Raw genomic sequence first — 24,915 nt, forward strand, 5'->3', positions numbered from 1 at the left:
TGTTACTTTGTCAGCCAGGAAGCTCACTCATGTTGGCCCTATAAGGGAATAATTTATTTGCCTTCCTAGTGATAGGAGATAAAAAAGCATAAGATAATGCATGGTCCCCAGAACGCACAAGAATGAAAACCCCTGGGCTAGTGATAATGCTGCAAGTGCAGAACTGTACGAGGATTAATGTGCAGTGTGAGGAGTACGTCAGCAAGGTAGTGTGCGAGCGAAAGTAATCCACTCAGGGATTCAGTTGTAGGATCAGGACTCGTGTTTGTAGTTTTGCGGTGATTCCAAGATGTGTTCCTTCTCCAGCATCAGTACAGTTTCATCTCACCAACCGCAGGACTATGCTTGGTACAGTAACTTGTCCTAGGAAACAATTCTGAAGCTCACACAAGTCCACTGGTTTTCCTCAGAGTTGGTTCTAAAGTGAGACCCTGAATAAAAACCTCTATTAAAACAGCACTCTGGTGACCAGAGCAGATGACTAGAAGTTGGGACACCTGGCTTCTGTTCCCCACTCCTTCTTTTGCTTAATGTTATCTTGGGGCAGGTCACCGTAACCATTGTGCCTTGGCTGCTGCGTCTGTGAGATTACGGGGGGGAATGATACTGCCCAACCTTTGCGAAGAGCTTTGATACGTTGGGACTAAAACAGCAGTGTTAATGTTACTGTTCTAAGGGATTCCTTTTACTATGGGGGAAAAACTAGATACAGGGCCAATTTCTCTGCTGGCCCAAGTCCAGTGAAGTCAATGGAGTTATTTCAGCAGAGAATACAGCCCAGTGTTTTTTAAAGATTGTACAGTGGTGGCCTTTGAAAATTTGCTAATTTATATTGGCAATAAATTGCTACGGTTACCTCCGTAATCTCCAGTGCTCCCTTATACTTTTCTATACTCACTCTTGGAAATACCTTGATCACTGCAAATAATGGAACTTTCTAACAGCAATGACTAATTAAGCTATCTAGGACAGTTGGCAGCTTCAAAAAGCTTTTGCTTAGCACAATTTACACAGCTAAATAAAATTAACTTTTTTAAAACTTTTTTTCCCCCATAGGCTCTCCAAATCTAAGAACTAGGCCTCCACCACGGAGAGAATCCAGTCTGGTTTGTGGTTTTTTTTTTTAATTCTTAACTATTGCGACGGTCATCTAGATACAAAGCTTTAGAGGAACCCATTCTCCCCCTACACAGGGCTTCTGAAGAGTGTGTGTTTTTTTTTTTGTTTTTTTTTTGTTTTTTGTTTTTTTGTTTTTTGTTTTTTTAAAACACACTGCATATAATAGAGAATAAAATGCACATTCTGGAATTTGCTCAACATTCATTGGGGACGCTTTTCTGAGACAGTGCATGTTTTGAAAAAATCTTGCTTCACATGTAAGCGCTATTCTTGGGTGTGTGATTTTTCTGTCTTTATTTTTAAAGTGCAGCTATCACTTAAAATAACTCCAATTAGGGAGGTGTGAAACTGGACAGAGTGGGAGAAACCTTGTTTATGAAAAATTTTGTAATTTCTGTTTTTGTTTTGGGGCAATTTTGCACCCAGGAACAACTTTTAATATAAATTCAGTCATATTGGGCTTTGTGTGGAAACATTTTTCCATGGTAACTTTTCCCATGGAAAAATGTTGTTCATTTGGAATAAAACTGTCCTTCCAGTGTTTTATGTACAAAGTTGAAGGCCCAACTTTGTGTGGTGCTTTGCTCCTATAACTCCTATTGGGACCAATTGGACCATTAATTATTAAGCATAATAGGATCAACCTTTGAAGGGATGATACTCGAGCTATATAATGGTAATTGTAACAGTGTTCACATACTACAGTGGTGAGGCCATGTAGTTCAATTGGGAACAAAGTTTTTAAGGGACAGCCATCACACTTTCAGTAGCCAACTACACCTTGCTGGGATTGTGGCATAATTCAGAACCATGCACAAAATATTGAGTGCATTGTGTAAACTTGCCCTGTTTCTCTTTCCTTTTAAAAGAGGGCATAAGGACACATGGTACGTCTCCACTACCCACCGGATCGCCGGGTAGTAACCGATCTAACGGGGATCGATTTAGCGCGTCTCATCTAGACACGCTAAATCGATCCCCGAACATGCTCCCTGTCAACTCTAGAACTCCACCAGGGCGAGAGTCAGAAGGGAGGTAAGTCGATCTAAGATACGTCAACTTCAGCTACGCTATTCTCTTAGCTGAAGTTGCGTATCTTAGATCGATTTCCCCCTTCCCCCCCAGTGTAGACCAGCCCCAACAATGAACGGCTCCAAATACAAGAGCACAAATAGTATTTATAGATTTATTTTTCCTTACTGGAGAATGGCTTGTCCTCTTACGCCACTGAAGTGGGCTTTTAGCAAGTCACCAGGCCTGGCATTTCCCAACTGCATTGTTATGTTCCTCTTTTTTGTTCATCTTTATGCCCTGAGATGAGCTCACATGAAGGACTCTATATTCAGACCCTAATCAGAGCACCCAGCTAGGGTTCCGGTACAAAGCACTCGAGTCTCAAAAACTCTTGTTTTGAAAAATGTGTAAATTTGAGAGCTGCTCTTATGAGATTTCTACCAACTCAGAATGAAATCTCACGAGACTTTGGAGACGTTGAAACCAGAATATAGGCTCCTTCTAGTTTTTCATCTTATCATGAAGAAAAAAATTGTGGAAAGCAATCTCAGATGGGAACATTTTGAATCTAATTGGCCTAAATGTAAAAGGAGTTTGGATGCGAAGTGTTGGACCATCTTTAGTTGCTATGTCATGTCAGTGTAACATCTCCCATGACAATGAGGACCAATAATAAACCCTTGATTCTCTGAGCTTATTCTCCTCTCCCTCCCCCTCCTAGAAGGGTCGGTGGTCTGCGTGTTATTGAAATGCTTAGTCTTCCTGCAACCCATAGTCTTGACTCTGCCCTTTTATAATTCCAAAGTAGATAAGGTTTTACTCCTCCACATCCTGTCTGCTGCACCTGGACGCTAAAGTGCCCAGGGCTCTTTCAAAAGAGTAAGGACTTCCCCAATGACCTTTTAGCCAAAATTGTCCCTTCCACCTTTCCTGCGGTGGTGCACATCATGCCTATAGCAGCTAGAAACTGCTGCCCACCTTCGAGGTGGCTACATTGTAATGCTGCGACATCTGTTTAATTTTTAAGGCTGTTTGGTATCTTGTGGGAGGACAGGTGCTAGGGAAATGGGAATTGTCCTGCTATTTGGACTTGCAGAACTCAGGGCAGACCTATGAAAAGCAGAACTGTCCCCTAAATATGAGGAAGACCTAGTAACCCCATTCGACAGAAGTTATGTCAATCAAATACTTTTTGTTTGTAGCGGAGTCTCTCTTGTTCGGAACAGGAGCAATGCGAATTTGGATTCACTGTGTAATGTGCAGAATTCAACTCTCCCAATTCTTTTATCCTATGTGTTGATCTCAAACTTCACTTCTGAACATTTATTTAACTGAGAGCTCAGTATGGTTAATATTTATGCTGTTTTCCTCCTGACTTTTGTTTCCTTTGGACTAATTATTTCAGCTAGTTTTTATTTTGGCAGGAATGCTTTAATTAACTCCATGTTAACAAAACACATGTGAAGCATCAAGTATGTTTGCTGTTTCCAATTAGCTCAGTTTAAATTCAAACCATTCTGAAATCTGAAGGCATGTTGTTATACTGCATCCTATGCTATATTTGAACATGCACAGTGCTGAAATGCAGAATTGAAACATTGCTAGGCAAGGTTAATACTTGGGCCAAAATGCCTTCAGCAGTTATGTTAAAATGATGCATGTTTCTTACTATGAGGGTGGTTTAGAAATCAATGGAGTAGTACGTTAAGGTACAGTAGTTTGTTTCTTTTCTTCCATTTTCTGGCTCAGAATCTTTCTGCAACTATCTGTTGTCTTCATAACTCTGTCACAATTCAGACCTGTATGTGTAAGTCACATTTTTAATGCAAGGAGCAGATTTTGTCTTTAAAGAACCAAAAATCCCTTCAGGTTTTTTTCCATCAGGACTCTTTTGTGCTTATTTAATAATGAGTCGTGTCATTCCATAGAGTGCTAAGTTAGTCATGGATATATAAATGCTTAGAGAACGGAATCTTTCCCAATTTCTCTTTTTAAGTCTAAAATATGAGAGGAACCTAGTAAAATTGTCTATGCTTTTAGAGTTGGTTAATGATGACATGGGGGTTTGAACAAAATTGCTTGTTCTCCGTTACATAAAGAAATAGGGAGCTAGGGCCCCCGTTCTGACATCCATCCAACTGCCATTGGTATTTTAGCTGAGTAAATCCATAAGTTGTGAGCCGTTTCAGTCAAGGGATACGTGTGGCAGGTGCTCAGGTTTTATGGTGATAGACACAGATATGTATGTTTGTTTTTTCCTTTTAATTCCAATTAATAAATAGCAATGACCGGCTTTTAGATTTTTACGTGCAGCTCCAGTGAATCTGGATCGCTTAAAGTCCTTGATATCTGGGAAATAGGTTCTATCTTGGGCCTGTTGTTGCACAAAATTTCCCATATGTATTTCCTCTGAAGCCATCTGGTACTGTCCACCATCAGACAGAATATCAGGCTAAATGGACCATCCATCTGACTAGAACGGAAACCCCCATGTAAAACCCTGTGAATATGGAAAGCACTATTTAAGTGCAAATTATCAAGATTATTATAGTTGGTGAAGGAGGTACTAGAATTGTACATAGTTTAGAAAGCTATCCCTTTTTAAGCCTTGCCCACATGTTACCATTTGTTACAGACCACATGGGTGAGATATCTCTTATTGGACCAACTTCTGTTGATGAGAAACAAACTTCCTCCTGAAGAGCTCAAGAAAAGCTCTGTGTGTAAGGTCAGAAGCTTGTCTATCTCTCAAACAGAAATCCGTCCAATAAGAGATTATCTCAGACACCTTGTCACTTTAATATCCTGGGACCAACACGGCTACAGCAACACTGCAGACCTTTTGTTATAGAAAGCCTGGTGCTTATCACTAGGACGTAAATTAAGAGTAAGGAATGCCACTTGTTCAGCAGCATGGGAAGAATGGCAAATAACTGTCCGTGCTGACACATTCAGCCTCTTATTGTTAGTTGCTTGCTAAACAAGACTTTCCTTTGTTGCCACAGGGCTTCCAGTTGCCTAAACCACCTGAGCCACCATCAGTGGAAGTGGAATACTACACCATTGCAGAATTCCAGTCTTGTATTTCTGACGGAATAAGCTTTCGTGGAGGACAAAAGGCAGAGGTGAGCCTAAACGGTGCAACCGTACAAAATAATAATGCTTTGCAATGATAGAGCATTGTACCAATGTTAGATAATGGCTTGAAAGAGGGGGAAAAAAAATCCTAACCCATTAACTCTCCAGACTAATGGCAGTGTTCATCATCATCATCCTCTAGGTTATTGATAAGAACTCTGGTGGCTGGTGGTATGTACAGATTGGAGAGAAAGAAGGGTGGGCTCCAGCATCTTACATTGATAAAAGGAAGAAGCCCAATTTAAACAGAAGAACCAGTACTCTAACCCGACCCAAGGTCCCTCCCCCAGCACCTCCCAGTAAACCAAGAGACGCAGAAGAAGGGACAGCTCCTGGGACTGTTTCATTAGGAGAAGCCCAGGACTCCCCACAAAAGCTCAGATATGAAGAACCAGAATACGATGTACCTGCCTTTGGCTTTGACTCAGAGTCTGAGGTGAATGAGAGCCATGGAGATGATAGTTCCTTGGAAAAACGTCTGTTTCAGCCACTCAAGCCGTCCCCTGTCTCATCCCTGCAGAGGGCAAAGTTCAGAGTTGGTGAGTCTTCAGAGGATGTTGCTCGTGAAGAAGAGATCATCTATGAAAATGAGGGATTCAGACCTTATGTGGAGGACACTTCATCATGTAAAGAATCCAGCGGAGACTCGGATTCCCAAAAAAGCTCCTCTCTCTCTCTAATCCGAAGAAACTCTCCATGCTCCAGTTCTCCCAAATCATCGCTCCTGAAGCTCAAATCTGACAAAAGCCTTCAGCCCGATCTTGGAAAATGTCACTACTCCAAGAATGACGAGATAAAACCTAGATCAGCCTCAGATGTTGGCTTACATAGCATGCCAAGAACAAATGCAAAGAAGGAGCCTGGACAAAGCCCCTCAACCAAAGCAAAGCCAATGGTTAGACCTAAACCCTTCCTCAATAAGGCAGATTCTCAGAGCCAAGAAAAAATGGATATCAGCACTTTAAGGCGTCAGCTGAGGCCAACTGGGCAGCTCAGAGGTGGACTTCAAGGTTCGAGAAGTGAAGAGTCTGAAAGCCCTCCCCAAATAGCTCCTGAGAGCCAAGACGACTCTCTTAGAAGAAGCTCTGCAGATCTCATTACATCTCCTTCCCATGCCATTTTTTGCTCTAACCATCCAGCCAAGACAGAGCAAGAGAATGACACAAAATGTTTTTATGTGACCTCTGACTCTTACCAAAAGGTTCAGGATTCTGAACTCTGCTTCCCAGCAGGAGTGGAAGTGGAAGTGTTGGAAAAGCAAGCCAGTGGATGGTGGTACATGAAGTATGGAGATAGGGAAGGGTGGGCTCCTTCCCACTACCTGGTACTTGCCGATAACCAACAACGAGAAACCTCAGAGACCGACATCTCGCTGGCCAGGAACAGAAGAAATGAAAGCAAGTCAAACAGCTTGGAGAAGATAGAGAAAAGAGTTCAGGCTTTGAACACCATCAACCAGAGCAAAAGAGCAATGCCCCCCATTCCAAGCAAACCCCCTGGCGGCTTTTCCAAAACTTCAGGGGCTGTGAAAATGAGGAATGGAGTGAGACAGTTAGCAGTGAGGCCACAGTCTGTGTTCGTCTCCCCGCCCCCAAAGGATAATAACCTGTCCTGTTCCCTGCGCAGGAACGAATCCTTAACTACTACAGACCATCTAAGGGCTGTCCGCCGGAATTCCTCTTTCAGCAGTGCGCGATCACAGCCCGGTGACTCGAAGGCAAAGCAGGCTGATCAATCGGGCATAGAGGGATTGGAGACAACCTCCAACCTATCCACTCAGCGCAATGGAATCCCGGTGTCCACTGTCCGGCCAAAGCCCCTTGAAAAATCCCAGTTCATCCACAACAACCTCAAGGATATCTACGTTTCCATTGCAGACTATGAGGGGGATGAAGAGACAGCAGGGTTTCAGGAAGGTGTCTGCATGGAGGTCCTGGAAAGAAACCCAAATGGTTGGTGGTACTGTCAGATCATGGATGGTGGGAAACCATTTAAAGGCTGGGTGCCCTCAAATTATTTGGAGAAAAAAAATTAACGTTGCAATATCTTTAAATTCCCTAATTTATACTGTTCCTGCTGTGTACATCTGGAAAAAAAATTGCTACCCACAAAATTTTTCCCCCCTGTGCTCTAGTTCGTGCAAAGGGACTGACTGATTAAGCTGTGCTGTGTTTGCAGAGCTTTATGGGGTTAACGTGGCCTGAAGGAATTGAAGCAAAGAAAAAGATACAGCATAGTCAAATGCCCTTTTTTTGGAAGCTGTTAATAATCTGTGTGTAACAGGGTTTGATATCCCATCTTTCCTGTTAATGGTAGGAAACCAAACGTGTGCCTTTGCGAGAGATACAAACTGATGCATCCACTTGAGGAAATCGTTGGTGGGAGTTTAGTGCCAAACTTAGACATTTTAGAATCTCGGCTTCCTCTCTCCTTCCTCTCATCTCCACATGGAATATCCAGAAGTTTTGAATGTGTTTTCACAACTTTTAACTGTGCAAAGTGAATGGGAATTTGATTCTAAAATACAGAAGAGAACCCCAGCCCTTTCTAGAAGCTCAGATTTTTCACTCTTCTCAACAGTCAGTTCCAGGGTTAGAGGCTTTTCATCGTGGAGAGATTTGGTCTCTGACTTCATCCGCGGTTTGTCATTATTACTAAACCTCAGAAATGACGTTCAGGAGGCGTTGGGGGTTTTGTTTTGGTTTGGTTTTTTTTGCTGCCTTTTGTTCTGTCTCTAGACTCTTGAATTGAGACTCCAGGTGTTCTTATGGCCTGTAGGGCTACCAGGTGCTTGCAAACACACCACAAAAACAAACCTATGGACACAACTTTGTGAACAATGATTACTTTAAATACTCCTTGTTTAGTTCAGTGTGGTGACTCCTGCCAAGAGATCCAGGTTGATTCTCTTTCCTGAGCTGTGTTTTTCCAAATTGTCACAATTTTTAAGTATTCAAAATGCCTCTGAGGCCTCCAAGAAGAAAAGCAATCAATTGCGTTACTCCTGTTTTCACTATCAGATACAGATTGGAGCACATTCACAGGACCCACAAAGCTGTAAGTTAGAAACAGCCATAACCTGTTGCAGAATCAGTGTTTACAAAGGGGGCGGTGGAGAAGCCATGGAATTCAGTCTGCACAATCTTTAATTTGTATATTTTGGGGGAGTTGTTCTTTTTGTCTTTCCTGTGCATTCTGGGTATCTTTTTTTAATTGTGCATTGGTTTACCAAAAAACTTTTTTTTTTTTTTTTAGTGAAAACTAAAGTAGGAGTCAATTTTGTGATTGGATTCCCACTTGAATCCAGAAAGTCCATTTGTACTGCAAAGAACATACGGGATTTTCAAGCTCAGAGATCTAATAAAGCAATTAAGGCTACAATGTGACGAACCAAAAAACTGCCTCTTCCCCTCCCCACCCCCACTTTTCCTTCATGTTATTTATAACTCTAATGCTTTAAAACGTGACCCATGGGTGGTGGGGCGGGGAATATACAACCATTTGGAAAGGGCTTGGATTACAGACGTGTTCCTGAGGTAGCCAGCTATTGTACTGTAAGCATCCGCCACTATAAATCCATACTGTACTCGAGGAAGTCTTGCTTTTGACAGTTTTTTGATGGGCTCGTTAACCATTTAAGTGAAGATCAATGTCCAGTTTCTTTAAATAAGAGGCAGCATTTTTGTGTCCTGTTTTAAAGGGGGAAAATCAATTATTTCACTGCTGGTGTATTACACACAATGATGCATGCCCTTTTATTTTCCAGCCAAACTTCATACCAATTATCATTTGGCATTGGGAAGATAAAGGGTCTGACTTAGTTAGCTGCAATCCAACCTGGGGTGGGGCCTAAAATAGCACAGTATTGAGTGTGTTGTAGAGAGTGTTTTCTCTGCCAAAAAAAAAAAACAAAAAAAAAAAATACAATTTACAAGTTGTTCTTGTCTTTATTTTTTTTTTTTTTTTTTGTGATTTGGGGTTTTTTAACTAATCCGCACGAAAACTTTAAGAGAAAGATGCCTACAGTTGACATGACTGACATACCTTTGCTAGCTGAAAAACCATTACATTGCAATCAAAGGCTGCGAATGGAGTTTTGTGGAAGCCGTTATGTCCACAAGTAATGGTGGAGGAGGGTGTTCTACTTGGATCCAACGTAAGTTGTGAGGGGGAGGTGTATCTACACTACAGCCCATATCAAAATGTGTAGAGTCCTCTCTCTGCCTTATGTTTTACTGTATATATATACCCAGTTAACCACATCTTACTGGATGTCTGTCTGAGGCGCCGCAGTCCCATCTCTCATGCTTCTACCCATTTTTAGTTGTACTAATATGGTAGCAGTCATTAAAGACTGCGGGAGCTGTTGTGAGATTATAATAGAAGTATTCTATTCTTCTGCTGGACAGTATTAAATAGAGCAATACATAGTTATCTGCTAGATTGCAGTACTAACAGTAGTGACTTAGTGATTTGTGTAATGTTGTTTTGATTTACTTTAACAATAATGATGCGGAAGTGGTTCATTATTTTGAATTAATGCACTTTAACAATAAAAAAAACAAAATGGAAGTCAACACAGCGAACTAAGTGCATTATTTAAAGGTGCAGTATATAATTGTTCATTTTTTAAAAAAAAGCATGTATTTATTAAAATTAATTTATAATTATTTAAAAATATGCTAAAGTTTTGTTTTGACAGCACTTTCATGCTGTCCTCTCCCGAGGAGACAAAAAACACAGCTCCCAATACTTCTGCAATGAGCCACTGAACTCTCAAAATACAGAACAGCATGACTTGAGCTCTTGCCAAGAGAGAGACATTTCTGATTAGAGAGCAAACCATTTAGGAATATTCAGCTTGTATCCAACGAGGGAAAGGCCACCGATGCAAAGAATCTCTGAGTGGGAGGAGACCTCTGATGAGGCCATTGGAGCCTGTACTGGGACTGGATTGATTTCATTAACCCAAATCTTCCCCTTTCTGCATGGGTGTCAGGGTAGCTTTGAACACCTCCACGAGCCTGGGCCCTGAATGAGGTGGTGGAATTACTGAGGTGCTCAAACCCTGCTATGACCTGGTGGTACTCACAGGCTCAGGCCATTGGAATCGGGGCCATTGTTAAACTTTGTAACTAAAGTCATGGTGTCGCATCCCTCCCTAAATATTTCCCACTGCACCTTAAACCAGAGTTGCTTGTTCTGCCCTAATTGAGGGACTTGGTTTGGTCTTGGTCTTTGCATGTACATTGTGCCCAGCCAGTTATCAACAGCACAGTTGGCTGTGGTGTAGAATGATATCAGGACCTGCAAATGCTGGTGTCTTGCACGGGATTTCTCCAGCATCTGTTCTGCTCCCCAACTGATGATTATTCCTGTGAAGCTTCTTTCAGATTTCAAAGGAGAAGGCAGAGTTGAGAAGTTCAGATTCTGGGTAATAGCCCCCTCCCCATAAAAACTACACCCACGTACGCCCAACAGAATGGAAAGTGACAAATGCACTTGAATCTAAACGAGAGCGTTTGTGGCTCAGACATGCATCTGAGCCAGATGACCCGCTATTCGGGAATGATCAGATCTAGGCTTCACTTAAATTCGATGGTTGTGTCGTAATTTTCAGGTTAAAAGGATGTTTTACAAAAGCAACAACATTAGTCTACATACTGTTGTCGCCAGACTTCCCTCCCGCACTTTAAGAACACTGGATCTGAAAGAAATTAGAGAAGGATGTGTCGAGTTTTATATTTGAGGGCAGCACTTTTTGGGTAGTCAGTCACTGTTTCCCTATGTAGCCAGCTATTTCCCCCGCGGCTTGTTAAGATCTTTCATAAAGTGACAGAGGAGGGAAGCTCCTTCTCCCCTCCCTCCCTTCCTCCCCCCCGCCGCCCAAAGAAATAGGAAAATTTGATTGTAAAACAACAAATTGGCAGGGTGACTCGGGGAAGATGAAGGAAGAGTACATGGCCCTTTAATTTTTTGTACTGAATTTACCAAAACTGACACTGTGACTTTGAACAATTTTTAAATGTATGTGTGAACCTTACTTTATAACAGCAAATACATAATTCTATCGTGGTGTTTAAAAAAACAAACCAACTTGAAGCAAGTGTAAAAAAAAAAAAAAAAAAAAAATCTGGAGAGCTACTGAAGTATTTTGTGGAATCAGAGTGCCCTCTTGTGGTAGGAGGAGATGCATGCTGCCATTCTATTGGGCTAAATGATTGCTTTGATCAGCCAGCCATGCTTTCCAAAAAGTAAAATGTGGAAATTGAACCTGCAAAAGTCCAAAATGCAGTTCAATGATACCAAATTTACAAATGTGAATTTGTCTTGCTGTATACTGCAACTTTAATAATAATGAGCACTTCTCAGTTCGTTATTGAGGTTTATATAATGCCGGAAAAGCTTTCTTAATCCCCAAAAGAATTTTTCCAAATTAACTTTTTTTTTTTTTAACTTAAAGGCCATTCCTATTAATTGGCTTAACCTTTATGCCTTGCAAAATGTGCATCAATGACTGTTTGTAAAACCCAATCTCAATGCAAAAGACTTTAAATATACACTACCTGGTATTTTAACTGATACGTATTGATTGCAAGTCATCTTTAAAAAAAAAAAAAAAAAGTGTACCATAGTTCGAATTTTAGCAAGGATTGGATAACTAAAGGCCAAACTTTGTTCATAGTTGAACTGGTGTAAATGGAATTACTCCATATTTACACTGGTATAACTAAAATCAGAATTTGGGCCTCAAAAGATTCCTTCTATAGCAATGCTCTAGTTCTTGACGAAGGCATTATATAATTTGTTTTTAATCACTTTCAGATCTTAGTGCAGCATATGTTATTGTCATATATATTCATTGCTTTCCTCAGTTAAAAAGAAAAGTTACTGCTTTTATCATTTAGGAGAAACACAAGGGAATTTGGTAAAGCATTCATTATTTTTATGTTACTAGTATTAACAGAGTAGAATGTGTACTGTTTAATTTTAGGCCTTTTTAGGCAGCTTGTTAATAATTCGTATTTTGCTGTGTCGTATCTTACTAATGTTTTTATTACATTTTCCCCCCAAATACTCTGCATTCTCAAGAAAAAAAAATCCAATGAGTGGATAAGTGCAATATTCACAGAATAAACAGGCCCCTCATCCAGGACTTGGAGTAGAGCGCACAGTGTGAAACATCTGTCATTTTAAGTCATGCACTCGAGAAAATTTTGGAGGAATCGGAAGGGAGGGGGGGTCAGTTGGAAGGAAATACAACTCGGGTACATATGGATTGTTGACTGTTGGGGTTTTTTTTATAGAATGACTGTTTCATAAGCAAAACACCTATTAGCAAAAATGCAGTGATTATACATGCATGTTGCAAGAGCGATGGATGGAATATGCAAGAATGTTCTTAATTAGGCATGATACCTGTATTACCCTTTAAACACATCCTTGTATCATCTATCCCTGATCTTTCTCTTTCTCCAGTACATATTTTTTTCAGCAAATTCCCCAGGCTAAACTTCTAAATTTATGGTAATTTAGAAAGGGATAAAATTCTTCATGGTTTAGGCCTAGGTTTCAATCGTGTCCTGCACACGAAAGCTTATGCCCAAATAAATCTGTTAGTCTTTAAGGTGCCACCAGACTCCTTGTTGTTTTTGTAGATACAGACTAACACAGCTACCTCCGATACCTGTCCTTTGTGTTTATTAATAGGGCCATGTGACTTCTCCCTTCATTTTTGTCAAACCAAAAATAATTCACTATTCTCTCTGTGGTGACTTCTTACCTGTGAAATTTCACAGTGGGATTGTTGCACTGAAACAGGAAAGTTGGCATTTTGACTTCCTATTCTGTTGTGAAAAAAATAAAATTAATAATTTTGGATCTGAAATTTTGACACTCTTCCTTTTTGAAATTTCCAATTCAAGTTTTCGATCTGGGGGACTATTTTGAGTGGAAAATGAACTCATTTTTATCTAAATAGCTCTAGTTTCAAATAAACTGCAAAATCTCATATCCTTGCAAAACTGGATTATTTTCACGATGTTCAAATGAAATGCGAAAACCAGAGCTTCGGGCTCTCAGACTTCATTGAACGTACTTCATGTTGCCCAGGTTAATATGCTTGCCACTTGCACTACAGCTTAGTCTTCCCCCCCCTCCTCCCCCCAGTTCACTGCTGCCCTACTATTACTTATGCTCTTCTCAGAAGCTTGTCATGTTGTAGGCAAGTCCTTTGCATTTAAATAGCAAAACTGAGCTCAGCTGACCATCTTCTTCCAAAATCCTGTAGGTATCCTTTCAGGGCAGGAACTGAGAGCTTAACGGAGTAACCTCATTTCAGTTTGTGGGGAGAGGTCTTGATTCTCCTCTCATACTTTCCATACATCAAGAGTAACTCCACTAACACCCACACAGTTACCCTGAAATAAAACCAGTCTAAGAGTCAGGCCCTGAGGACAAAGCCTTAACGTAACTCTGCTGTTGGACGTTTTTGGTGGGAATTTCTTCCCCAGAACTTCAAAGCAAAATTGAGACTCTGATTCAAAAACTGCTAACAAGATGACATACAATGATCCCCTTCACAGGTGGTCGTACTTAATGCTTTAATGTCGACTGGAGTTCTGCTGCTGGTGGCTGGGGTCCTGCAAACCAGATCTCCCCTTAAAAATCCAGGAGACTGACTGTCTGCTGGAGAAGGGGTTACTGTATATAACTTTACCATTTAACAGGTACGGATTGGATGATCTGAGAACAAACATGTCTGTGTAAATTATTGTACATTTTTGTTTTAGGTTTTTGGTGCCGGCAGAGAGAGAAACCAGGCAGACATTTGCAGAGCTTGTCTTTTAAATGTTTCATGGCCCTAGCGTCCATGTCCCAGTGCCTGTGTTTTGTCTCTGTCGTCCATCTATACATCTCAGTATTTGTTTTGTTTAATTATAATCTCCGGATCAAGTACTGTACAGAGGGCCTGATCCAGAGTCTTTTCATTGACTTCAGAAGGCTTGGGATCAGGCCTACAGGTTGCTGTTTTTCCACCTCCTCAGACCCAACTTGTAACCAAATGTCGAGACTTCTGTAAAAACAGGAGTCTGTAATTGCTACAAAGTTAGATCCCTCATTTTTTTTTGGAGGGGCTTATGTAAATTGTGTGCATGCGTGTTGAGGTTGGGAAATCATTTTCACTAATATCCTCACCATAGGAGCCCAAGTTCTGCTGTTTTCTGGAGGAAAACTGTTGAAATAAAAAGCCATTCCATTGGGAATTTTCCCACGGGGACTGTTGGGTCAGGCTCAGCATGGACATAGGCAGAATAAATTGGTCTCTTCCATTTTAGATTCACAGGGCTGGGCTGGTCCCACGCAGGGTGTTCATAGTTTGTTCTTGCATTCAGGTAGCTTTAATTCTAGTTGGAGAGTGCAATTTAAATAAACGGTTTTAAAGCTTCACACTGGCGTTTTACAGACCTGTCCTTTTGCAGCATAAGCCATTGCTGTCCTGTGTTGAGACTCCTGTTTGTTACTGAATCAAAACAAGGGTTGGTGGAGGGCAGGGGTGGGGAGAGAATAAGAAGAATAATTTGGTAAGAGACTATAGAGGTAACTGGACAATGGTAGTGGCGGGGGGAAAGGGAGGCGATTGGATAAAGATGAAAATTTGAACCAGGGATGTTTCTTCTTAAGGCCATAAATTATTGGGTTTGACACTGCAGGTGCTTTCACTATGTATTTTTTTTTTTTTAAATATATCACTGCTCTGTTATACAGTATGATTTATTGCTGCCCAATGTTTAGTTTCACACAGCATGATAAAATATGACAACCTCTATCCTGAAGTTCATGATCCGCTGAGGTAAGACAAATGTGTTCTGCATTTGTTTTAATCAAGGAGCCTTGTGCATCTAGATAATGTCGAGGTTCATCAGAAGGTCAAAGCTGGCAAGACGGTCTATTCCCAGATCTTTAACCCGGCAGTCCCTTTTCGTACTGTTGTGAAAGAGCCCTTTGCTAGTGACGCTGCTGAGAAATGTCTGAGGCTTTTATACCTTGTACGTTGTGATCTTGCTCTTCTGATACAGGAGGATTAGCTGGTTACAAATGTAGCTGCTTCTCTTCTCCCACCATAAGAAGGGCTGTGAAAACCAGTGGGCATTTGGGAATCCTTTGGAAATCTCTAGAACTTAAGCTTCTAATTTTTAATTTTAGGTTCCACCAATGATTTCATCTGTAGCTGTAAGACTTTGACGTCTACAGATCAGTGTAATATATAAACTCTAAGCACTTGGCAGCCTTCACTATGCAAACAGTTAAATTCTTATTTGAAAATTATTCTTGTACTGTTTCTGCAGTCATCTGGGAAACAAACGGCAAGAACAAATACCCATGTGTCAGTCCAGAACTTGAACTTCAAATGTGCCAAATTATGTTCTGAATCTAGAACTCGTAACATTCAAGTAGGGTCAATTCCTTCCACTCTAGAAGCAGTCCTCTTCCTGAACCAAAAAAGCACTCTAATTGTCTCATGAATACATCTTAATTGGGGCAGTTGAAAAAAGAGAATAGAAAACCAATAAATAAACACAAAGCAATTGGTGGAACGATTGATTACCGGTGTGTTTTCTTATTAAACGACAAACCCAGAAAAGGACCAAGTTACTAATTGTTTCCATTCTCTAGGTGATTTCTCAGTTTTATGAGGTACTGGGTAAGCACGCTGAAAAGGGGGGGAAATACTTGGGAATTTGGGTGTCAGGAGTATTTTTGGAAGCATGGTCTGTCTCTCACTGCACTTGCTTTTTTCTGGTCTGGGAATCTGAGTTGAGAGTTATACGATCCCTGGATTGTATACAGAGTAGCTGCAGTTTTGTTGTTTGTTTGTTTGTTATGACTTGATTATCCAAGTGCTCAGTCGTTAATTTCTTGTCATTCATCAAAATGCTCTCTCCTTATTTTACAATTGTTTACTTGCAAACAGCATCTGTTTGTTACCATAGATGGCAATGTTTTGAAGAGGATTAAGCCTATAATCCTCCAGTTCTCAGGATTTGAAATTTCATATCTACCTAAATGAGTCTCACCAGCAACCTGATCGCCTGCTTGTGTTGACTTTGAGGATTAGGCCAGAATTGTTCAACGTGGGTCCCTAAATCCATATTTAGGTGTCTAAATAAGTGGCCTTGTTTTCAGAAGTACTAAGCAGCCAACATTCCCATTAAAATCAGTAGGAGCTGTGGGAGGTCAGTAGTCCTGAACGTCAGGACTCCGATTTGGGTGCCTAAGTGTCTTGATAAATCAAGGCCATAAAGCACATACCTAACTTTAAACATGGGAGCGCACCGATTGACTTACGCACGAAGTTTGAGCATTGACATATCCTGTTCAGTCCAGACGTAAATGTAGTGTTAGGCATCCAAGTTTGAAAATGTGAGCAAGTATAAAAGTCCAAACCTTGTGTGGGGCTTGGTTGTAAACACCATGCTGTGGATTTTGTAGGTGGCTGAAGTTTTGAATGTGACCATAACTATTGGACGCTGCAGTGTACTGGTCTAGGTTTCCATTGACTGATGGGTGGGAATGTGACCATCTGCGAGAGAGAGAGAGAGGCTTTGAGAGTATGTTGGTGGCAAGAGATAGAGAAATGTGTGGCTGGTCCTGGTGTGTGTGGTAGACCTGATTTATTTTTTTTTTGTATGTGGAAACAGTTCTGTTTGGAGTTTTCTGGAAGCTGATGTGGTTTCTGTTGCAGTATAAATGAAAGAGAAGAATTGAGACTTTTAAAGAGAGGATGAAGGCGGGAGTTAATTCAGCTTGTTTTGGGAGAGGTGAAATAAAGCGGTGATGGTATTTATTGTTCATTCCCAAGGGAGGAAGAAAAATACAGGAGAAACCATTCCAGATTCGCTGCTGGTCCACTGACGCAGGTCCACTGTAGTCAGCAGAGTTTCACCTGCTGGTGAATAATGCCTATTAAGTAGATATTTGATCTTAATGCCACATCTTGATCCTATGGAACTGATGGGTATTTTGATAATGACTTGAATGGAATCAGCAATTGCCCCACAATGTTCTGTAGCAGGGGTGGAGCTAGACCTAGACGTGGTAAGTGCAGTGTTTTTTTTGCTTTTCTTTTGATCAGTAGAGATGGAACTGTTTGTGCAACAGACCTGCTTCTGCAATAGTGACTTGCCTGGTGGAAACAGTTGGCAACACTGTGTCCATGAAATTGATTTCCCAACTGGTAAATCAGTTGTGTGACTTACAGAAAACACCCCCCCTTCCCCCCCCCCCCCCACACACACACATACATTCTGTGATTAAATGTACTTCCCAGGTGGCGTCACCATTTGCTAATGACCATTTTTTGAAATGGTCCCTGTGAAACACCTTCCCAATCTCTGTCTGAAATGACAGAAAACTAAAGGCCTATTTGATCAGCCTTCAAGTCTGCCTTTTAAACACCGTGGTATAGAGTACGGAGTTTTGATCGGTGAAGAGGAATTTGTTTTACCTGCAAAGAACAAGGACTGCATCCAGAGTGGGAAAATTGACCTCCCCACCCCCCAAGTAAATGTTGTGTGTCTTCTGGCTGTGGTTTAGTGCCGGCCAGTCAGCGAGCATGCTTTATCCAGTGTGATATTCTAATGAGAAGTCATTGTGCTGGTCTGGGTCCGATTCTGAACATGTGTCAACTCCCACTGAAGGGATAGTGATATTCTCATTGTTCTTGCTCGCAGCCAGAGCAGGTGGCGATAGCCCTGCCTCTGGTAAAACATGATCCTTGTATGGTCCATGACCATCGGGTGGCCTTGATATCTTTTTTTAGCCTTTATTCTTCTTTGCTCACCCTAACTGTCTGATCCAGAGCTGGCTTCCTCGTCGTTTCTTTACTGGATATGATACAAATCAAGCATAATAACTGTGATTGGAATTATGAGGTCCAAACATTTTTGCCGCTAACGCTACAGGGTTCAGCTGATCTTCAGGCGTGCCACTGGCCTGTGGTGGGACTAAGAAGTGCACTAGTTGTAACGTTGGCCTCCTTTCTTGTATCCGGTTTTTGATTTGTTACATTCACAGAATACATCTTGCCGAGCAGTACTTGACCAATTCCTATTGCAATTCTTTTGGGATAAGCAGTGTTGGTGTGTTCACGTTTCTAGCAGAGTGTCTTCTGGAACAGTCAAGTGAAAATGTGTTTTATTCATTAACGATTAAAACTCTACGTGCATTACTTATTAAATGAAGACTATAAGCCATATTATCTGTCAAAGATAGTCCAAAACATGACATATGGCAACTATTGTGTATGTGAATACACATGTCAAAAATTTCAAACTGGTGTTGCCTACGTTTAGATTCCTAAATCCATATATAGGTATCTAATAATACCAGCTTGATCTTTCAGAGGTGCCAAACAGCCTCAGGGCCCATTGGAGCTGTAAGTGCTCAGAACCTTTTGAAAATCAAGATACTTCTATTTAAGAATCAGTCTGAAAAATGTTTGTTCAGCCATGATAAGCCTAAAATATGGTGGTCTGGCTTATGGACCCAGATTCCTCCAAGAAATGTCACAAATCAACATGATCATGTCCTGTACCATCATAGTGCCAGCTTTGGCATCTGTGTATTTGATTTGAGTGGAAAGATGGAAAAACTCTAAGCCATGCAGCTCCATATTGCGTGTCTATCGAGAATGTCCAGTCAGGGTTTTGGAATAAATGTCTGATAAACAAATGTCTGTCTGAAGTATCTGGGCTAAATCTTCTGAATTGCCCAAAGGCGCCAAACTGTGCTCCTTTTCCAGGCTTCTGCCTCCCTCATCTAGTAACCTGTGCTGTCGGGAGGGATGGCAGGATGCTGATGGAAGGGGGAAACAGCACACAGAAGCTTTTGTCCAGCCCTTTCTCAGCTAAAGTTTGGAGCGATTTAGACCATCTGCAGTGTTAGAGCAGCATGAGGACTCATGGAGCCATGGGCATGTCCTATTGTACAAAGCTTCAGACTCTCTTCCAAGGCTTTGCTCATACTGTCTTGAGTGATCGTTATTGTTTGCATGCACGTTTCATCAGAACAGCAGCCATCTCCACACCCGTGCATGATCCGCAGAGGCTTGTGAGGGACTTCCGAAGTTTCAGGGCTGTCTTCTCAGTTTTACTACAAGTTCTTGTGGTGTGAAACTACAATATTTAATGTCTCAGGCAGAGAGGGCTTGCTAAGTAGACTGTACTTGTGGTCATCTCCCAGTTCATTGATAGCTTGGACCAAAGGTGGTGCTAAATATCTTAATATTTGTAATATTTATGTTGTCTTTAAGTATGTTATCACAAAGATGCAGTGTTCTTTTAAAAAAGAAATCTAGCCCTTGGTTTTAGGACCTGGCAAAACCCCTGAGGGACTTTCAGGGGTCAGGGTTGTTGCTTATTAAAATTCGAGCAGGCTTCCTGTATTTTGAGGACCAGTGGGGGAAAGGATACTCCATCTTCAAATGCTTGCAGATTGTAAGATTTGGTTTGTGATAATTTTTTTGTATTTTGTTTACATCTCCTCTTATATGCCCTAAGAACAAAAATAAAGTTTTTTGATCATTTCGTGTCCATGATGTTGTTTTTTCCACCCCCACCCATTGCATTTTTGTTTAGTTACTGAACTCACTGTATTCATGAAAGTAAGGACAAATTCTCCTAATACATTCGTGCAATGGCAAAACCTGGTCTATTTCCGACTTGAGTAGATAGTAGGTTGGCTTGCGCTATTGACAGTCCCAGCAGTTTGGTGATGTGAAGCAGCCCCTATTCTTCCTTTCCCTCATCTTTAGACTCTTCTCCTTCCTGACCCACTAGAGTGTGGTGGAAATCTGACCTCCCCTTTTGACCTCAATAGTTTCAAACACAAAAGCCTTTGCATGTCGAGCCAGGTACCAGATGGAAAATGTCTGACCTACCTCGCCAGAAAAGTGGAGCAGGGGCCAGTGGGTTAGCATCTGTAAATGGGTGGAGCTGCCTCCTGGAAACCGCGGGCAGCCTCTTCCACAGTGGGAGGCACTCCTGACCCCCTATTGATGTGAGATGGATGCAGGCCACACACAGCTCAAGATTGAGCCCATGGAATGTACAAGGCCACTGGCTTAGCAAAAGCGGCACTCAGGCAATTGAATAGAAGGGTTTGATCCTGCACAACATAAAGGCACTGAGCACCATTACTTTTCCTACAGAGGGCCCCTGTGCATAGTCCTTGTCTGATTTTTTTGAGTGCTTGGGGTTAATGCAAATAATTGCAGGGAACAGTAGGGTTACTATATTCCTACAATCAAAAAAGAGGACACTGGGGGGGAAGCCCCGCCCCCATCCACTCTTTCCCACCTCCTAACTGCCCCCCTCAGAACCCCAACCCCCCTGCTTCTTGTCCCCTGACTGCCCCCTGCTGAGAACCCCCCAACCCTAGGACCCTACCTGTTCCCTGACTGCCCCAATCCTTATCCACTCGCATGGGTGGCAGGGTTGTAGAAATTTTGGTGGTGCCCAGAACCCTCCCCCCCCACCTGCCTAAGGCTCTGGGAGGGGGGTTGGAGGTCTGGGGTGCAGGCTCTGGGATAGAGTTTGGGTGCTGGGTGTAAGCTCTGGGCTGGGGGAGGGGGTGGGTGTGCAGGAGGGGGTGAGGGGTGCAGGCTCTGGGATGGAATTTGGGGGTGGGAGGCGGTGCAAAGGGAGGGGGGTGCAGGCTTTGGGAGGGAGTTTGAGGGAGGGAGGGGGTGGGTGGGAAGGGGGAGGGAGTTTGGGGATAGGAGGGGATGCAGGGGTGAGGGCTGTGGGTCTGAGGATGAGAGGTTCGTGATGCAGGTGGAGGCTCAGGGCTGGGGCAGAGGATTAGGGTGTAGGGGGCTGAGGGCAACAGGGCCGGCTTTAGGCTGATTCAGCTGAATTGGGCCCCGTGCCGCAGCTCTCCACCCCGTCCCCAGCTCACTTCTCCCTCCCTCCTCCCCTCCCCTACACACTCCGCCCCCTGCTCCTCCCCCGCCCCTGCTTTCCGCGAATCAGAGGTTCGCGGGAAGTCTGAAAAGAAGCAGGGGCGGGCAGATAGGCTGGCACCACCAGGTAAGCTGGGGTGGCAGGGGGCATGAGAAGGGCTCCAGGGAGGTGCGGCGCGGCCCAGTCCAGCCCCGGCCAAGCAGCTCCGGCCCCAGCAGCTCCGGCCCCGGGGCGCCGGCCCGGCTCCGGCCCAGGCCCCGCAGCCCGATTCGGGCCCGGCTCCGGGTCCGGCCCCTGCGGCTCGGCCCCCCCGGCTGAGCGGGTCCGGGTCCGGCCCCCGCGGCTCGGCCCCCCCTGCGGGCCCCACTCTTGCTAAAGCCGGCCCTGGAGGGCAAGGGCTGGGGCTGAGGGGTTTGGGGCATTGGAGAGGCTCGGGGCCAGGGTGGAAGGGCAGGGTAAGGGCCTGCCTTCCCATTAGTGGATAGGGGATGCTCGGAGCCGGGGGCAGCAGACAGCAGTTGCTGCTGGCTCTGGCAGTACAAGCAGGTGGGGGGGGGCATGGGCGAGGATGCGTGGGGGGGGTGGCAGGTGGAGGTCGGGGACCCATCCAACACTTCCCCCCACACACACTTCCCCCCTGGACTCCTCTTACCATTCTGGCTCCACATGTTTGCAAAACACGCTGCCCGGTGGGTCGGTTCGTGTGTTATACAGGGCTGCAGACAGAGGGAGGAGGGAGCAGGGGCGGGCTCTCTCTGCTAGAGGCCAATGGGAGTGGGTCAATCGGCCCAGCTGCCCAATCAGCAGCCGCACTCTGCATGGAAAGGAGGGAGGGAAGCGAGGGAGGAAAAAAACCCCGGACATTTTAACCTTGTTACCAATTCCTCCCGGACGGCTATTTAAAGACGCCAAAGCCGGATCTGTCCAGGGAAATACGGACGGCTGGTAACCCTAGCCCTGCAGAGGGAAGGAGAAAGACCTCCGCAATCTTTCCGCTTGTGTTCCTGATTCACCGAAGAGCGTATCTATTTGAATATGGACTGTAACTTCCTTTTGCTTTGTCTGACTGAGTTGGTGTGTGTGTGTTTAAGAGAAGAACTCTTGCTGGGAGGTTCAGCCTCAGCAGTGAGAGAGGAGGTTCACTAGATGGGAGGTGAGTCATTAGGAGTTAAAATTGAACCCCCTGAACAGCATTCTTCCTCATTGCTCTCTTTTCACTCTAGCAATGATCAGACCTCAGCATTTCGAGACAGAGCTGGTGCTTTCAGTCCTACCTGCTGCTGTTCATAGTACGAGTGCCAGCCAGGGTACGCTAATAGTCTCCATGCTAAGTGCTCCACTCAGCTGTGCTTGACAATTCAGAAGCAGAGAAACGACATCTATTTATTCATTAAGTATCCGAAAGTCAAACCTTGTTCCTGCTTTAGTGAATTCAGCCAACACCTACCTACTTCCTGGAGCAGCCATGTAGTCCTTTAGCCAAGGCAGCAGATGGTGCTGTTTAAGCACTGCTAGACTACTCCCCCTTGCATGCTGGAGCTCAGATTCAACTTGCTCGGTATTGAAAGTGCCATAGCATGCAAGCAGCCTGGGGTTTTGGCCAGAGCTAATCCCAGACCTGATTCCACAAGGCACGTTAACGTAGGGCTCACTCCTGTTCTCATGGAAGGGGAGTGTCAATGGGACAAAGCATAGCCCAGTGGTTTGAGCATTAGCCTGCTCAATGGAGGGTTGTGAGTTCAATCCTTGAAGGGGCCACTTACGGATCTGGGGCAATATCAGTACTTAGTCCTGCTAGTGAAGGCAGCGGGCTGGACTTAATGACCTTTTGGGGTCCCTTCCAGTTCTAGGAGATAGGTAGATCTCTATATATTATAAAAAGGGAAGGGATGGATTTCATTTATAAACCAGCCGGGCCATGGCACAGTCGAGCTGAAGCTCTATCTCAATGTGTCAGCAGCAGCTGACCATTAAGAAAAGCAGAAGTGCTGGACTGAAGCCTAATGGCTTTTTACTGCACTAGAGAAAATGCCTCCTCTTAGAGCACTGCTCGCGCCCACCTTCTAAAGCACAGGGAGGGGGTAGCTGGGAAGTGAGCTACAGCTGTAAATGATATGCCACGGGCCGTTGTGCAGCAGCGGTGTCGTCAACTGCAACCTCTGGTCTTCATTTCATCAGCTGATGCGCTGCAGGCTGCAAGTGAGCTGGCAAAGGCCTTCGCAAGGTGCTTTCTGCAGTCCGTTTGGACAGCCGCTCCACTACCCAAGGAAAAGGCTTTGGCTAAGATTCTTGCCCACCCCAGTGCAGTGCTGACGCGAGGCCTATGGCTTGTCGTGAGAATGTAGTGTAGGGCAGGGGTTCTCAACCTTTTTCTTTCCGAAGCCCCCCCAGCATGCTATAAACCCGCCCTGCTTGATAGGACTCCCTGAAACCTGCTCACGGCCCCCCAGCAGGCCCCACTGCTGTAGGTGATACAGACATAGCCTGGGAGCCAGCAGGGGTCCTGCTAAGCCTCAGAAAGCAGCGATGAGAGTCTGGAATTACTTCTGTTAGCAGAAGCGTCAGAAGGGGCTGGGCTAAGCTACCCCGAGCTGCCTTAAGCTACCCCGAGCTGGCCTGTTCAAACGTGCACTCTTCACAGCACAGTCTGCAGGAAGGGCAGCTGGAAGTACAGGTGCAGGAGCCTGCTCGCCTTTCCTCCGCTCATGCTGAAGGATTGGCAGCAGTAGTGGTTTGGGGCTGTCTTCACTGCAAAAAAATTTAAAAAGGGGGGGCTGTTTCTAGCATGATGTAAAAAGACAGTTTTGCTGTGAGGAGCGAGCCTGCGTGTTGGATTTTATACATAAGGGCACAGGGGCTTAGGATATTCTACTCAGCAGGGAAGTCCCAGGTTCAAATCCCCCTCTACCTGATAGGAAGTCTCCCTCCTCCAGCCTAGTTTGACTAAGCAGGCCTGTAACTGCTCCTCCACTTTTGTCAGAGACGGGGGCTGCAGCCCTAATGCCTTGGCAGGCTGGGGGTGAAATAGTGTTGTGCTTAGTAGCATTTTACCATCTCGTTGCACTGGGTGCAAGGAACTAGACCCTCAGGCCCTGAAGATCAAGCTGATGGGGTGCAGCCTGGATCCCTGACCCATGGGCCCAGCCATCTGTAATAAGGTGGGTAGCACTTGCGCGTTTTGGCTGCATGTACTCCAAGCCAATGGCCAATAACTGCGCCCTCACGCTGCTGTGGGATACCTAAAATCACCTTTATTCACAATCACAGTTATCCAATTTTCACAGAGTGGATTTTTCTGCTAGAACACAAACCATTGTAAAATAAAACCAGGAAATGGAGCTGACACCAGCACACATTGGAACCAACACCAATCCAACAAAAATGAGAGTTTTGTTTTGTTACTGCTTCTGCCCTGCTGCTCCCTGGGCTGGACCTTGCGTCTACTGTGGCACTAGTCAAACTACGGGAGGAAGAGGCGCAGCCCCTGACGGCGTATCTGCTCAGCACACTAAAGCCCAGGGCTTGCGACCGTGTTTCCAAGCCTATGGTTTAGCGATCACGCTGCAGCATTAAGCTGAGTTTACAAGTACTAGCCCCAGGTCTCACAGCTATTGCATTCATGCTGCCCTGGACAGACCACGTGCCTCGGCAAAGTGACAGGGTTTGGCCCAAGTCATAC

General features: G+C 44.0%; 1 protein-coding gene across 6 annotated transcripts in view; it reads left to right on the plus strand.

The window, feature by feature from the left end:
* Nucleotides 1–19,856, plus strand: part of SH3PXD2A (SH3 and PX domains 2A) — a 394,601-nt gene extending 374,745 nt beyond the window's left edge. For all 6 annotated transcript variants that reach the window (XM_054036174.1, XM_054036176.1, XM_054036175.1 and 3 more), the window contains 3 exons: nt 1,057–1,106; nt 5,139–5,258; nt 5,414–19,856. In XM_054036174.1, coding sequence (XP_053892149.1) covers nt 1,057–1,106; nt 5,139–5,258; nt 5,414–7,306 — 2,063 coding nt within the window. In that variant the 3' untranslated portion in view covers nt 7,307–19,856. The remainder of the gene's footprint in view (nt 1–1,056; nt 1,107–5,138; nt 5,259–5,413) is intronic.
* Nucleotides 19,857–24,915: the final 5,059 nt, after the last annotated feature.

This window comes from Malaclemys terrapin, chromosome 7 (genome assembly GCF_027887155.1).
Source record: "Malaclemys terrapin pileata isolate rMalTer1 chromosome 7, rMalTer1.hap1, whole genome shotgun sequence".
In the NCBI taxonomy this organism is placed as follows: Eukaryota; Metazoa; Chordata; order Testudines; family Emydidae; genus Malaclemys; species Malaclemys terrapin.